Here is a 14,146-nt window from a genome sequence, read left to right as displayed (position 1 = left end):
CGTGGCCAGCAGGGTGAGGGAGGGGGATCATGCCCCTTTACCCTGCACTGGTGAAATCTCACCTGGAGTACTGCATCCAACTGTGGAGTCCTCACTACGTGGATGTGTTGGAGCACATCCAGAGGAGGGCCACAAAAATGATCCTAGGGATGGAAAGCATCTCCAATTAGAACAGGCTGAAAGAGCAGAGGCTGTGCAGCTTGGAGAACAGAAGGCTGCAGGGAGACAGAGCAGCCTCTCAGTGCCTAAAGGGAGGCTTTAAGAAAAAGGATAACAGACTTTTTAGCAGGACCTATTGTCACAGGACAAGGAGAAAGAGTTTCAAACTAAAAGAAGATTTGTTCCTCTCTTCCTTCCAATTTAATTTCTTTACAGTAAGAGTGGTGGGGCACTGGCACAGATTGCACAGAGAGGTGGTGGGTGCCCTGTCCTTGGAGACACTCATGGTCAGGCTGGATGGGGCTCTGAGCAATCTGATCTAGCAGATTTCCCTATTTATTGCAGGACAGTTGGGCTAGATAACCTTGAAGTGTTCCTTCCAATTCAAACTACTCTATGATCACTTGCATTTCAGGTATCATTGTTATATATGTTCTTCCAGATGGCTGTTGAAGACAGTGGATAGATTTTGACCTAATATTAATCCTCATAAACACCACTATGGGCACCTAGAACATGATAATTCTATAATGGCTAGTAGTTTTTGAGACCTGCCAACCAGCTATTCATCTGTTTGATATGTTTGACAGATAATATATAGTGATAACAATATCTTTGTTGGCACAAAGCCTAAATTTTGTTCAGTAATCCAGCAGTTTTTCATCAAAATGAAAAGTTGTTTTTCTGACCTCTATAGAATCATGGTGAGCAGTCAGTGAAACTCCGGAGTATGAATGCAGTCACTGCATTTTGTTGTCAGTTTTGTTTTTTTTTAAAGATACCCTGTTAATCAGCATGCTTATGTAAAAACATATCCTGACTTTCTGAGTCACGTTGAAGTCTTAGCACGTTTCCAGTCATTTGGAACTCTCTTCATAGTTAGTAAAAAATAGTATAATGTGACCAGGCTTTCATCAGTAGTTTGTTTAGGATGAGAGGACACAGCTTATTTGGGCCTACTAATGGGACAAAGCCTCTTCCTCTTTACACCTTCTCTGTTATAGGCAGTAGTAGCCTTGAAAGCATTTCCTTCTCTCAGTGTGCAGAAGAGGATAATCTCACTTGAAGGAAACACTAGGACCCCACCATCCTTCCCCTGTGTCCTCCCTCCTGCCAGCACTGGGATTTAAGTGCTGTCACATTGGAGTTAGCAGCACAAGCAGGAATTAGATGCCATGGGGCGGGAACAGGGTTGCTTTTTTGGTATAAATTACAGCTTAGAGTTTTCTTGAAGTTTTAAGTTACATATAGATTATATCTATAATCTACAGAGTTATGTTACGTCTGAGAGTTAGGTCTGACACCGTTAATTGTTCCCTTTACTTCTGTGTTCTGGCAAATGGTCTCTATTGGAAGTGTTGCCTCACTGTCTGCTGAGTTTGGAATTGACACCATTGCCTGCTGGCACCGAAGTGGAGAACTGGAGTTGACAGCACAGGTTCAGACGTGTCACTAAAAGCCTTTTAAGGCATATTCTTTACATTAACCCACAAAAATCGATGCGAGCCCTTTCAGTGCAATAGCAGCTGGAATTATGTGTATCTAATATGGCATAATCATTATGTACATTATCACAAGCAGATTCAATATTATTTTTTATTGCATTATTGGCATTTCATTTTCATGGACACACTATGGAGTGTCAAAGATTGTGATAAATCTAATGTAGTTGGTCTGGTCCAGCAAGGTGGTGCACAGTGTAAACTTCTATTGAAAGTGGTATGGAATTCCCCTGCATGTTCATGAGAGCAAGATCTTAACTAATTAAGAATGGCATTGAGGGACAGTGAGCAAGGCAACTAACTGTGCAGTGACCTTCTGAGTTCAGCAGAGGAGATGTCTTTGGCAGTGTCTTCTGGTAGAAGGGTAGAAATCTTTCCTGGTTGGTGAGACCAGAGAGAGTCCATCAAGAATAAGTAACCATAAAATATCATGCAGATGGCTGCAGTTGCCTTCCTTTGTTTGAGTAGTAGCTGTGGGAGATGTATCCCAGCCCAGAGTGAGGCTAAAATTTAACTTTTCCCCATAGCCATACTTTGCCTGCAAGTGGATTTTGTCTCTTCAGGATTGAATTATGCTGAATGTTGAGTATCAAGAGTATATATAATTTAGTGTAAGGTCACAGGTCACATAAGAATAATTTCTGAATTTTTAGTGTGTGTCTTCTAATAGACAAAAGTGGACATACATTTTACATCCCTCTTTAATGAAATGCTGGTATAAAATAAGTCATATAATCAGCCTTGGTGAAGAAGTGTGCACCTCTATGCACAGTCAAAGTAGAAGCAATGTTTGCTTGAACATACTACCTGCCAGTGGCCAAATCAGCACAGTATTTCTTCGGGCTGTTAAATCATTGATACTTCTGCTACATCTGTGGGCCACGGGATAGACACTGCAGAAGGAAACTCCTCTGTCCTCAGGAAAAAGGCATGGCATGGATAGAAGATGTGCAACGTGATACTTGTGATAACCACCCTCAGTGCTTCAGCCACACAGCATGGGATTGTACCTGTGACCGTAGGCCACCAGTACAACATACACAGCAAGGCCAGTGGTCGTTGCCCTATGAAGATATGAATCTCAGTGTGACTGAGTTTAGCCTCTAGCACAGTCTTCAAAGAGAGATACAGGATAAAGCTGCAGTGCTAGTGCAATTCATGTGTGGAAGGTGATAAGATGAGTCATGTTTTCCACTGACTTAAGAAAATACTTGTATGTTTGGCTTGATTTTATAGCTACAGTAAAAAGTTAGGATATATCAGTAAATGTTTATTAAATAAAATTTATCAGTGTTAAGGAATCTAAACCAATATATTATTTCTACCAGCAGTAGCTATTTCCCATTTCACCAAAGCCATCTTCTGACAAGGCTTGCACAAAGAATCTTAAATGAGCATTTGAAAGTCATGACTGTAATGCTGTGAGTAGAAAAACAGGATTCACAAGTCAGGGGAGGACCCTGTGCTGATCTGAGATTCATGAGCAAAATGGAGAGCTTTGAGCCTAAAGTCCTTTGCATCTCACTTCTTTCAAAGAAAATCCACTGAATTGTTGGGGAAAATTCAGCTGCACACAACAAGACAGTGAGGTACTGGAAATCAAAGCTGACAGTGATTTTCAAAAGGAAGCTGACTGGAAGCTAGTGCAGCCAAGATACGAACACAAGAATGAAACCCTTCCTGATTGCAGTGCCACATCCTCAATGGACGATTGTCTTTTCAGTTGTTCAACTCATAAGGCCATGAAATGATTAGTCTATAGAGAATACCACTTTGAATCCAGTTACAGTTCCATTGCTTGCTTGTTTTGTACTGTAAATATGCAGGTAAACAGTTGTTTTTATTAACAGATAAAGGGGTTACTGCTTTAAAGTGTTCAATGTGTTTTCCTTGTTGATCACTGTATCAGTCATACACTGCAGTACTCTTGGTGCAGTGCAGAGAAACCTATGTGATGACTGTCATGTAACTTATTTTATTTCACTGTACTCTGTTCCAGCCCATGGACCAAGCTTCTCTTAAAAACAGTGATGTTCTCATCCTGACGGGTCTTACACAGATCCCTACTGCTAACCCAGATGGCATGGTAGGAGAGTTCTGCAGCAACTTGGGTAGGTCACTGAGTGAAGTCTTGTGTGTATTTTATTATTTTATCTTCTTACTCATTGCTTTGGGTGGGAAGTAATTCTGAGATTCCTGGAATTGAATAACTTGTCCAGCCATATCTTCTGGCATAAAACTAGCTGTTTAGATTTTACGATGTGCTCCTGATGTCATTAATACAGTAAGTGCTTAGAGAGACACAAGTTGTACCTAAAATGTTTTGGAATGGAACAGGTATTACAAGATTTAATCATTTGCTACTCTTGGTTTGCTAAGTATGTCACTTAGCTGCCAACAGACTGCATAGGTACTGAAGATTGTTCCCATCTGAAATATTGCTATTTCCTTCCTCTATATCAGATAGTATAAAATCTTTACATGCTTTTTTATGACATTCAGTTTTGAAAACAAGCACATCTGCTTCTCTTCTTACACCTGATTTTTAAATATATCAAAAGCAAATAGCACAATCTCTGCTTAAAAAAATATATCAAGATATATTTATAGACTCCAGAAATACAAAACCTAATCAGACGCTTTCACAGCTGGAAAAGCTGATAATTGCAAAGCTGTGATATCAGTGTGAATGGCAGCATTTTCTAGCCTGATCAGAATGTCACATCCAGTTCAGTTCTCTCCTTTTCTCCCCTTCCCCCACTTCAGTTCTTCTGTGCTCTCACCCTTCTGTCACCAGGCCACTTTCTAGTGTCTGTCTTGCCATGTGTTGCCTTTCTCAAGAGAACTAAAACACTCACTACAGGAGAACTACTAAAAAGATTATTAAAAGGCATTAGAAGTCTAAATCAGAGGATCTTCGCTGCAGGCAAGCGTTCTGGTCCCCATTGCACAACTGAGAGAAATTTGAGCTATTGCATTTAGATGACTTACCCAAGGTTGCAGGATAAAGATGAGAATGAACTGAAGTGTAAATAGTTCTTAATCTTACTTTTAAAAACTAAATGTACCCTTGGAGAATTTAAAAAAAAAAACCACATCAATTTGCTTTTTCTGTTTTTAAATCCTTGTGCATATTCACAGATGCTGAATATAATAATATTTCAGAGTCTCAGTATGGGACTGCTGCAGTAGTGAAGGGAAATAATAAAAGGGATGTGGTAGATTACTCCATTGCCTGCCTTCTCCAAATCAAAATCAAATACCCCTAATTAGGTTGTGTTTTGGTTCAAACAGAAGCCATAGGTCCTAATGTGAGAAGTAGAAGGTAAAATTGTGTGGGTTTTGTTTATGTGAAAAAGTGAATTATGGAGTCAGGATGGTTACCTGTGATATAAATACCTATTAGTGGGGTGCATCTGGGCATTTTATAAAGATGATGATCTCGTTATACCAAAGATCCTATCTGTCAACATCCTGGCTCCAGCAGGGACTATAAGCAGATATGTAGAGAATAGTAGAAGACTAGGGTGAGATTGTATGAACCCCTCATGATCTCTTAGCCTTGAACTATTTTTGTTTCAGCAATTTCCTCAATCAGACATGGCTTTTGGACAGTTAGTAATGCTCAGTGGATTTCATTTCCAGGAATTTATTCGACCTCCTCCTGGAACTCTGTAAATTCTTAACACCTGTGACTTCCTTTCCTAAGTGATGCCTATGTTTACATGTGCGTGTGTGTGCATTAGAGGCTGTGTTTTCATTGTTTATAAGCTTTGTTAATTTTATTACAAGCTGTGGCAAATAGGCTTTGGTGACCTTGTGCTACATGCAGATGTGCTGCCCTTCTCTTTCTTTCCTGGACCTTTATGGGGGCTACTGTCCTCCCGACAGATGGTAGCATGATCACTTCTATCACCCTGAACCACCAAGGAGAGGCTGAGCAGCAGTGTTACTCTTTCTACAGGAGAGACTGAGGAGTGTTTGCCTTACTGCCATCTCTTCTGCAAGATATCCACCAAATCGTGTTTTATCAAGCGACTTGGTGGTCACTAGTGCCTTAAACTGCAGCAGCTGTTTGCTAAGTAAACAGAAGTGGGGCTGTTGTTAATTAAAATGCTTTTAAAATATTAAAGCTGTAGTTTGGGCCAAAGCAAAATCCAAAAGATGAATGCATATAAATAAGTGTGTTACATATGTAGATACAGGTGGGTGTTTATCTGAGCAAGTTGTTCTGGTTTTCAGAAACATTCTGAACTATTTTGAGGATTTTGCAGTATATCTTTGAGCCAAATTCTATCTTGAAAGAGATAAATACAGAGAAATTAGAAAACAATTGAACATGGAAGGAAGATAGCTTAAATTACACAAGTATCCAGAATTTGTGTAGCAAAAAAAAATGCATTGACTTGAAGAAGTCAGAGTCATGGAAATCATAGAATGACTTGGGTTGGAATGGAACTTAAGGATTATCAGGTTCCAACCCCCATTGCCACAGGCAGGGTTGCCAATTGCTAGATCAGGTATCAGACCAGGTTACCCAGGGCCCCATTCAACCTGGCCTTAAATGCCTCCAGAGATGGAGCATCCACAGCATCTGTGGGCAAGCTGTTCCAGCACCTCGGCTCTCTCTCAGTAAAAAAACTTCCCTGAACATCTAACCCTAATCTCGTCTCCTTTAGGTTAAATCCATCCCCTCTTGTCCTGTCGCTATTTCCTCTTGTAAGAAGTTGATCATATTTGTAAACTCCATTTAAATATCGGAAGGACACAAAGAAGTCTCCCCACAGCCTTCACTTTTCCAGGCTGAACAAGCCCAGTTCATTAAGCCTGTCTGGACTCTTTCCAAAAGCTCTTTATCTTTCCTGCATTCGAGTCCCTAGACTTGAATGCAGTACTCCAACTAGGGCCTCACAAAGGCAGAGTAGAGGGGAATAATCACCTCCCTGTCCCTGCTGGCCGTCCCTCTTCTGATGGAGCCCAGGCTACCATTGGCCTTCTGGGCTGCAGGCACACACTGCTGGCTCACAAGAAGTTTTTCATTCACCAGGACCCCCAAGTCCTTCTCAGCAGGACTGCTCTCAAGGAGTTCTCCCAGTCTGTTTGCATATTGGGATTACCTCAACTCAAAGAAGTACAAAACTCTGCACTTTGCTGTGTTTTACCTCGTTATGTTCACAAGCGCCCACCTTTGGAGTTTATCAAGGCCTCTTTGGATGGCATCCCTTCCATCTGCTGTATCACCTGCACTGCTCAGCTTGGTCTAATGGACAAACTTGCTAAGGGTGCATTCAATCCCATCATCTGTTATTGATGTTAAAGAGTACCAGTTCCCAGACAGACCCCTTGGGGACGGTGCTCATTACGTAGAGCTGTTGACCACAACCCTGTGACCTTCCAACCAATTCCTTATCCACCGAATAGTGAAATCCATCTCTACCTAATTTAGAGATAAGGATGTGGTGGGGGACTGTGTCAAAGATCTTGCAGAAATCTGTATAGTAACTCTGTGAAGAATGCAGTGACAGAGCTGTCTCTTCCCACTACTACTTAAACATCCACCCCAACATCAAGAGAAGAAAACAGATCCATTTTCTTATAGATGAGTAAAGAATTATTAAGATTGGACAAGACCTCTTAAAACTGTCTAGTCCAACCATCCAAGAAGTCCAAAAACCAATCGGTTACTGTGAAAAGCAGTAATGTAGGCAAGCTGAGCACCATAGATTTCATGTTTTCTCATTCCCAAAATGTTTGTCTAACTTCACAAGAAGCTCAAAATACACTTGGTAAAAAGGTAGTCATCAGAAATTTATCAAAATAGTGTATCAGAAGGTAATGTCAGTTTGTGACTAAGTGTGACAAATTTCACCTTGGTCTCTGTATTCATCCCAGCACGTAGAGTTGTAGATACTGAGTTCCATTGTCACGTGCGTGATCTGCTCTCCATGTTGTGTGTGCTGCACTGAAACATGCTTTGCCTTGTCACTAAGTTTAGCACTAACACCTTTTTTGTGGTACAGCACTGCCATACCAGCACTCTGCAGCTTCAGAAAAGCCGTTGTATTTTTACATTGCTTTCGGCATCATCAGCAAAATTACCAGACTATTGGCAAGGACAGCTTTGGGATATTTTGCGTGCATGTTCGGTCATGCCTTTCTGTGTGCACATGTTTATATAAAGCATAAAAGAGCACAGTTTGCTTTTTAGGTGCCAACTTGACCTTGCAGTGGCAGCTGTTTGAAAAGCAAGTATCTCATTGTAAGCTGTAAATTGAACAACTTGTTATGGAGCTACTGAAGGAGACTAAATTTGAAATGCTAAGATTATTACACAACTTATTTCAAGAGACTGCGTCCATCAGTCACAGAGATAAATTGGGCTTTAAACAGCTTTCAAATATACGTGTCCTCTTACTGACAACTGTAGGAAGTTGTACAGAGAGCCAGATTGGACCTGCTACTTGCATGGAAAGCAGTGTGCTTGTACAGGTGTTCATCTCTGTTTTGGAGAAGCTGGGAGGTAGTCCTTCTCCCTTCACATAACCACAAAGAGCACCCTCAAGAATTTGTGCCCACTGTCTGTGGTGAGTGAAGACAAATAAAGTTGCACCAAGGAACTGACTAGTATATTAAGCCAAAAGATTGACACACAACCTTGCTAGGGGTGGGAGAGTTGTGTTGCTGTCTTCCCCTGTCCAGAAGACCAGGAGCATTCACCAGGCCAGTTTCAAAGGTGCATTGCTATGTGGCCAGGAATATGAGATTCAAGGGGCTATCTAGCATGGGTTGTTGGGCTCATCTGTGGATGGAAGAGTATTCCACTCCTTGGGTTGTGATTTTATTTAGTGTAAAATACTTTGTAATTTTCCTGGGAATTGAAGTTCGAGTTGGCATCTGCTCAAAGGCCTTATCCTCTATTATTTTCTCTTTGGCCCCAGGAATCTTGAATGTCTGGTTTTCAGCAGAAAAAACTTGAGGTTCCCATAGCAAACCAATGGCTTCAGGGAAGGGAGAGCTGAAAATTCAAACTCTGAGGCTTAATAATGAAACCCACATTTTTCATAGCCTACACAAATTCTTTAACCAGTCCATTATTGGATGAAATCTTCCTGCTGCCTCTTGAAATTGAGGAGTTCAATATTTGTCTTAACTGGGTGAATTGGTGTCTGAATGAAAGAAGAAGGTACCTTTTCCAAGGATCATCATAGAATCACTTAGGTCAGAAGGGACCTTAAAGATCGTTGATCTCCAGTCCCCCTGTTGTGAGTTGTTCACCCCATCACAAAATCAGGCTACCTGTGCAGCACCTCCAGTGATGGGGCATCCACAGCTCTTTCGAGCAGCCTGTGCCTGTGCCTCCCCAGGAGACACATCTCTTGCTGTTTAAGGCAGTATCCTCATTCAGGGCAGAAGTGCAAACACACCTTTCCTTAGCATTTTCTACTGATCACTTCTCCACTCTGCATCCCCCTCTCTGTCCGTGCTGCATTCTTACTACTGTGGATACAGGTATTTCTCTTTCCTTTCTGTAGATTTTTGGATGTATAATGAAGCAATGTAAATTCTGCTTTTGGAGCCAGAGGCTTAACTTTTAGCCCCCAGATGGCTTTGAAAACATCGTTCTTAATCTCCTCATTCCTCTCTTCACATCCTGTTTATAGATGGGATCGTTTAGACTTGCCTATGTAAGAGGGATAATATAACACATTGCTGGGATGCTTTGTAACTTCCCAAGTTCTAGGAGAATGTAAAGCATTGCTTTTCAGATTCATAATTATTTTGATGGTAGGGTTTGTATGTGACTCGGAGAAGTCCTGAACAATAAACCCACTCCACTGCAGATAATGTTGTATAATACAGCTTTGATACAGGAGATGTCTTTGGCCACTGTTGTTGAGAGCAACGTGTAATAGGCACTGGCTCCTAAAAGAAGTTAAGCACCTAAATGCATGTAAAAAATCTCACTTTGGAGTCTGTGCATTTCCCTGGACTCCATAAAACCTTTAAACATTCAGCCATAAAAATCTTCTTTGAACATGTAGGTGGTGCAAAAAGACCCTTAATGTGCTAGATCCATACCCCAGCAAAGCTTGTCAATAACTGAAATCAAGGAAGTGATTACGATGAGATTTAATATGTGCATTTTCAGGCTCTTTCACAGCTTTTTGTGTAATGCCTTGACGCATAATGTTCCTGCTGCTGCAATGCAATTAACATCAGTAGATGGTTTTACCCCATGACCACAGATGAAATCTTAGCGAGGCAGCTATTGCTGGACCCATAAGGTACAGCACTTTGTAATTCATTTTGCTAAAGCCCAAAATATTTGCTCTGTATTTATACTCAGATGAGTCTCGATTACAGAGATTTTCTTTTCCTCGTCGTTTTCTCTTATCCAATGCTGTCTACAGCTTATTGGGGTTTTAAATTGCTCTTGTTATGTTGAAAAATATTTAGAACTTTTAGAAAGGTGAAGCACTCCCCTCACCCACTTCTAGCTCTGAGGGCTGTTTGTTTGTAATACCTGTACCTTCAGCCACTCATCTAGCACAAGGAAAACTGAGCACAGAACTGTTTACCATCTTTAGTGCTTTCAGGTGAGCCCTGTGAACTGCTGTCCTTGATGTCTGGTGCACAGGAAATAGATGGAGCAGGGTTTACTTTGATGTTTCATGTCACGCTGACCATTTGTCTTCATGTGCCAGTGCAAGACTGCCCTCTCGTGTCAGGAGTTTTACATCTGCCTAGTTTGGTGTGTGCCCCCAGCTAACGGAGTATTATAATCGTTCACTCTGCTAAGCCTGGAGAAGGCAGTAAAGAAATGTATTTACCAATCAGAAGTGTTCCCCTGGTTCATATGCATAACGTGTTCTGTTAATTTGTTCGGTAGTTTTTGGTTTTTTTCTGTACCTTATGCTAAAGGTACTTTCTCTATACATTGTACTAAAGGAACTCAACGTTTTAATTTGAACCCTGTTAATTGTTTTTTCTCTCACCTTTAGCTATGACTGTCCGAAATGGAGGAAATGTGTTGGTTCCTTGTTACCCCTCTGGAGTAATATACGATCTGCTGGAGTGCCTGTATCAGTATATTGACTCTGCTGGACTCTCCAACGTCCCTTTTTATTTCATCTCACCTGTTGCCAACAGTTCACTTGAGTTCTCCCAGATCTTTGCTGAGTGGTAGGTGTTAAAGGGCTGCTTTATCAGGCTCAGTTCACACACTTGACTATGGGGAATAGATGCATGTAGGTTGTGTCTACTTGATACTTCATTAGAATTGTGAACATGTTTACAAAGGTGTATGTGCTTATGTAAATAGGTCTTCTATAATTAGGGAAGCCTTGTTTCCTGTAGAACGTGCAAATTCAAATAGTATGTGCTTTTTAGTACTTGCACTAGTGATTGAATGATATACATAACTTGAGTGACTTTTAAGTGTGCCTGTTTGCAGGTCTCATCCAGTACTCCCAGCATGGTACCATGGTCTCTATATAAGGAAAATAGATTTTTCCAACTTAATTTTGTTGTGCCAACTTAATTTTTCTGTGCAAAAAAGGCCAATATCCTGGGCTGCATTATAGAGAGTATTGCCAGCAGGTCAGGAGAAGTGATACTTCTATGCTCAGCTCCCATGAGGATACTTATGGAATGCCGTGTTTAGTTCTGAGTTCCTCACTACAAAAAAGATATGATTGTACTGGAGTGAGTCCAGCTCTGGGTAACAAAGGTGTTCTTTCATGTATGTAGAGGCTGAGAGAGCTGGGACTCTTCAGTCTGGAGAAGAGAAGGCTCAAAGGAGTATTTTCAATGAGTAGAAATACCTGATGGGAGGAAGTTAAGATGAAGGAGCCATACTCTTCTCAGTAGTGCCCAATGAGAGAAGAGGTAATGGACACAAATTAAAGCACATGAAATTCCATGTGAACAAAAGAAATACACTTTCTTTTAACTGTGCAGTGGGTGGTTAAACACTGGAACTGGCTGCTTAGAGAGCTCATGCAATCTCCATTTATGGAGATATCAAAATCTTGCTGCATGCGATCCTGGACAAGTAGCTGAACATAGTTGAACAGAAAGTTGGAATAGATGATCTTAAAGTGATCCCTTCCAACCTCAGTTAGTCTGTGAGTCTGAGCCATGAAGAAGAGATCCCAACCACTTGAGATTGCTCCCAGTTTTTTAACAAAAGAGGAGCTTTCCTTTCTTCCTCTGGTGGATTGTAAGGCAGTTCAGAGTGCAGTGCACCATTGAAGCTCTTCTTCTGCATGCTATGTCTGGCTGGGACAATTCAGCCACCCAGCTGTTCAAACCATTTACTTAAATTCTACTTGGCTGTAGAGGCTAATCTTCAAAAGTCAGCATCAAAATTATAGCTGTTTTCCAAATACTTGTGTGTAGGGTAAACTTTTTACTTAGGTGGAAATGACAGATGTTGTAACACCTGTAACATAACCATTTGAGGTCAGAACTGGGGCTGATTTTCAGGGATTCCAGCCTTTCAACTCTATTTAGTCATTTAAAAGAAATTTCCCATTCTTAATATCTCTTAGTCATGATTAAATTTAGTTTATAATAAATTGAAGAATATATGAGAAAAGGGTAGTGTTTCCCAGAGAAAGCCACCAGGACATTGCCACTACAGATAACTTTAACATCACACAGACCTCTGACAAAAATCTTTGTTTATCTTCTGTAATAGGATGAATCAGAGCTCTGGGTAGAGCTGATCAACAACTTTCAGTATTTACTATTTAAAAACAAAAGATCGATGGAAAATAGCAAGGAACAGTGAGCATTATGCTAGGATGAAGGGCAGTTTGCCAACATTATATCTGCAATAATAAAATGCATAGGGGAATTAGATTATAATAAATGAAAGAACTAAATCATTGAGAAGTAGGATGAGGCAAGTGGAATTTCTCTGTTGAAGGATAATTGGGCTTTGGAAAAATTGCTGGATGTTAGTTACAAGTTTGTTTTCAGCAGTAGCAGGGCTCTGTTGCATAATGCTTTCACTCCTGGCACCTTCTCCAAGTGATCTGGCTGTGATTGAGTCATTGTGTCCGGTAGGTATTGGCCATGTAAACAGAAAGACAGAAGCAGCAGAGCAAATTAGTGACTTTGCTCCTGATGGCACAGACAAGAGATAGCTTTCTCCAGGAAAAGTTAAACAGTAGGTGGCAGCAGATACTGCAGGATGTTTGCAGCTCTCTAACCCTACTTGTTTTCCTTTTCTTGTAAAGGTTATGTCATAACAAACAAACAAAGGTGTATCTTCCAGAACCTCCTTTTCCTCACGCTGAGGTAAGTAAACCATAGTCTTGCTGTTTGCTAAGATCTGAGAGTGAGTATGTTTCAGGAATGCAGTTTCCTGTGGCTGTTGTTTTTCTAAGGAGCGCTATTTCTGAGCTTTGTGTCATTATTCATCCAAGTTTTTTTCCCTCTTCTTTCTGTGATTAATTTAGGAGCGTGGGAGCAGAATGAATGATGGTGTTCCCTCAACTCAAAAAATTACCATGATATTTCAGCATATAACTTACGTATGCTTGCCTGTATTTCTTCTCCGCCCGCAGAAGGCTGTTTGGTGTGCACATGGATCGATGTTTGCTCTTATCACACTGCAACCACCAATATTCCCTTCGTCCACGCAGTTTATTTCTGAGTCTGTAAAACTAAGAGCTTGTTATCAGAGACAGCTTAGTCATCCCAGCTCCTACCCCTTTTACTGAAACAGGCACCATGATGTCTGCTGCAGGAGAAACGATACCTTGAAACAGGGAGCTGATAGAAGAAAGTTGAAGCTTGCAGCACCAAGCAGTGCTGTTACTGGCAATTTTTATGTGAAATTACTCGAGCTAGCATCTTAGTGAAGAAAAGAGAAGTGAGGTTCCTGTCTTGAAAGAGGATCTTCCCTGCACTGCACTGTGGGAGCATCATTTCTGCATTAAAGTACATAGTTTGAGGGCCATCCAGACATTTAAATAAACACAGCGTAACTTATGCTTTCAGTTATCTCACCTGTCAAGGAAGGAAATCTCCTGTTTCCTCCACTGGGAACAAGTAGATTTGTGACTGAAGTAAATTAGAGGCAACCGGGAGAGGAAGAGTTGGGACTGAGAAGGGATTTTAGCTAACTCCTACCTGCTCCGGTGAGACAGCGAACCCCTTGGGGTGTGTGATCTCAGGAAACTCTTTTAGTTTGTGAGATCAAAACTTTCTGGTGGGATGTGGAGAAAGTAGCGTTTGCAGGTGTAAGAGAGAAATGCTTTTTTCCCTGTGAGGCAACTTGTGCAGGGGCTTGTTCTGAAAATTGCCTCTACCTGTCATATTTATCATCTGGGGGTGCTTCAGAAGCACTGTTAGAAATAGGATCTGATCAGAAGCCCTTGCTCTTTCCAGATGCTTGAATATATTTCAAGGATGATGCACAATGAATGATGAATACTCTGTTACCAAGAATAATGCAGATTGTAAGGCACCCC

At 41.0% G+C, this 14,146-nt stretch overlaps 1 protein-coding gene across 2 annotated transcripts in view; it reads left to right on the top strand.

Annotated features, from left to right (window-relative positions):
• The window catches only part of INTS9 (integrator complex subunit 9), a 71,290-nt gene that overhangs the window by 25,149 nt on the left and 31,995 nt on the right, over positions 1 to 14,146 (top strand). For both annotated transcript variants that reach the window (XM_010708087.3, XM_019613386.2), the window contains 3 exons: positions 3,661 to 3,772; positions 10,664 to 10,844; positions 12,908 to 12,968. In XM_010708087.3, the coding sequence (XP_010706389.1) occupies positions 3,661 to 3,772; positions 10,664 to 10,844; positions 12,908 to 12,968 (354 nt within the window). The remainder of the gene's footprint in view (positions 1 to 3,660; positions 3,773 to 10,663; positions 10,845 to 12,907; positions 12,969 to 14,146) is intronic.

The sequence above is a fragment of the Meleagris gallopavo genome, chromosome 2 (genome assembly GCF_000146605.3).
Source record: "Meleagris gallopavo isolate NT-WF06-2002-E0010 breed Aviagen turkey brand Nicholas breeding stock chromosome 2, Turkey_5.1, whole genome shotgun sequence".
Classification (NCBI taxonomy): Eukaryota; Metazoa; Chordata; class Aves; order Galliformes; family Phasianidae; genus Meleagris; species Meleagris gallopavo.
Note: the sequence above shows the minus strand (reverse complement) of the source record. Positions and strands in the feature narration are given on the sequence as shown.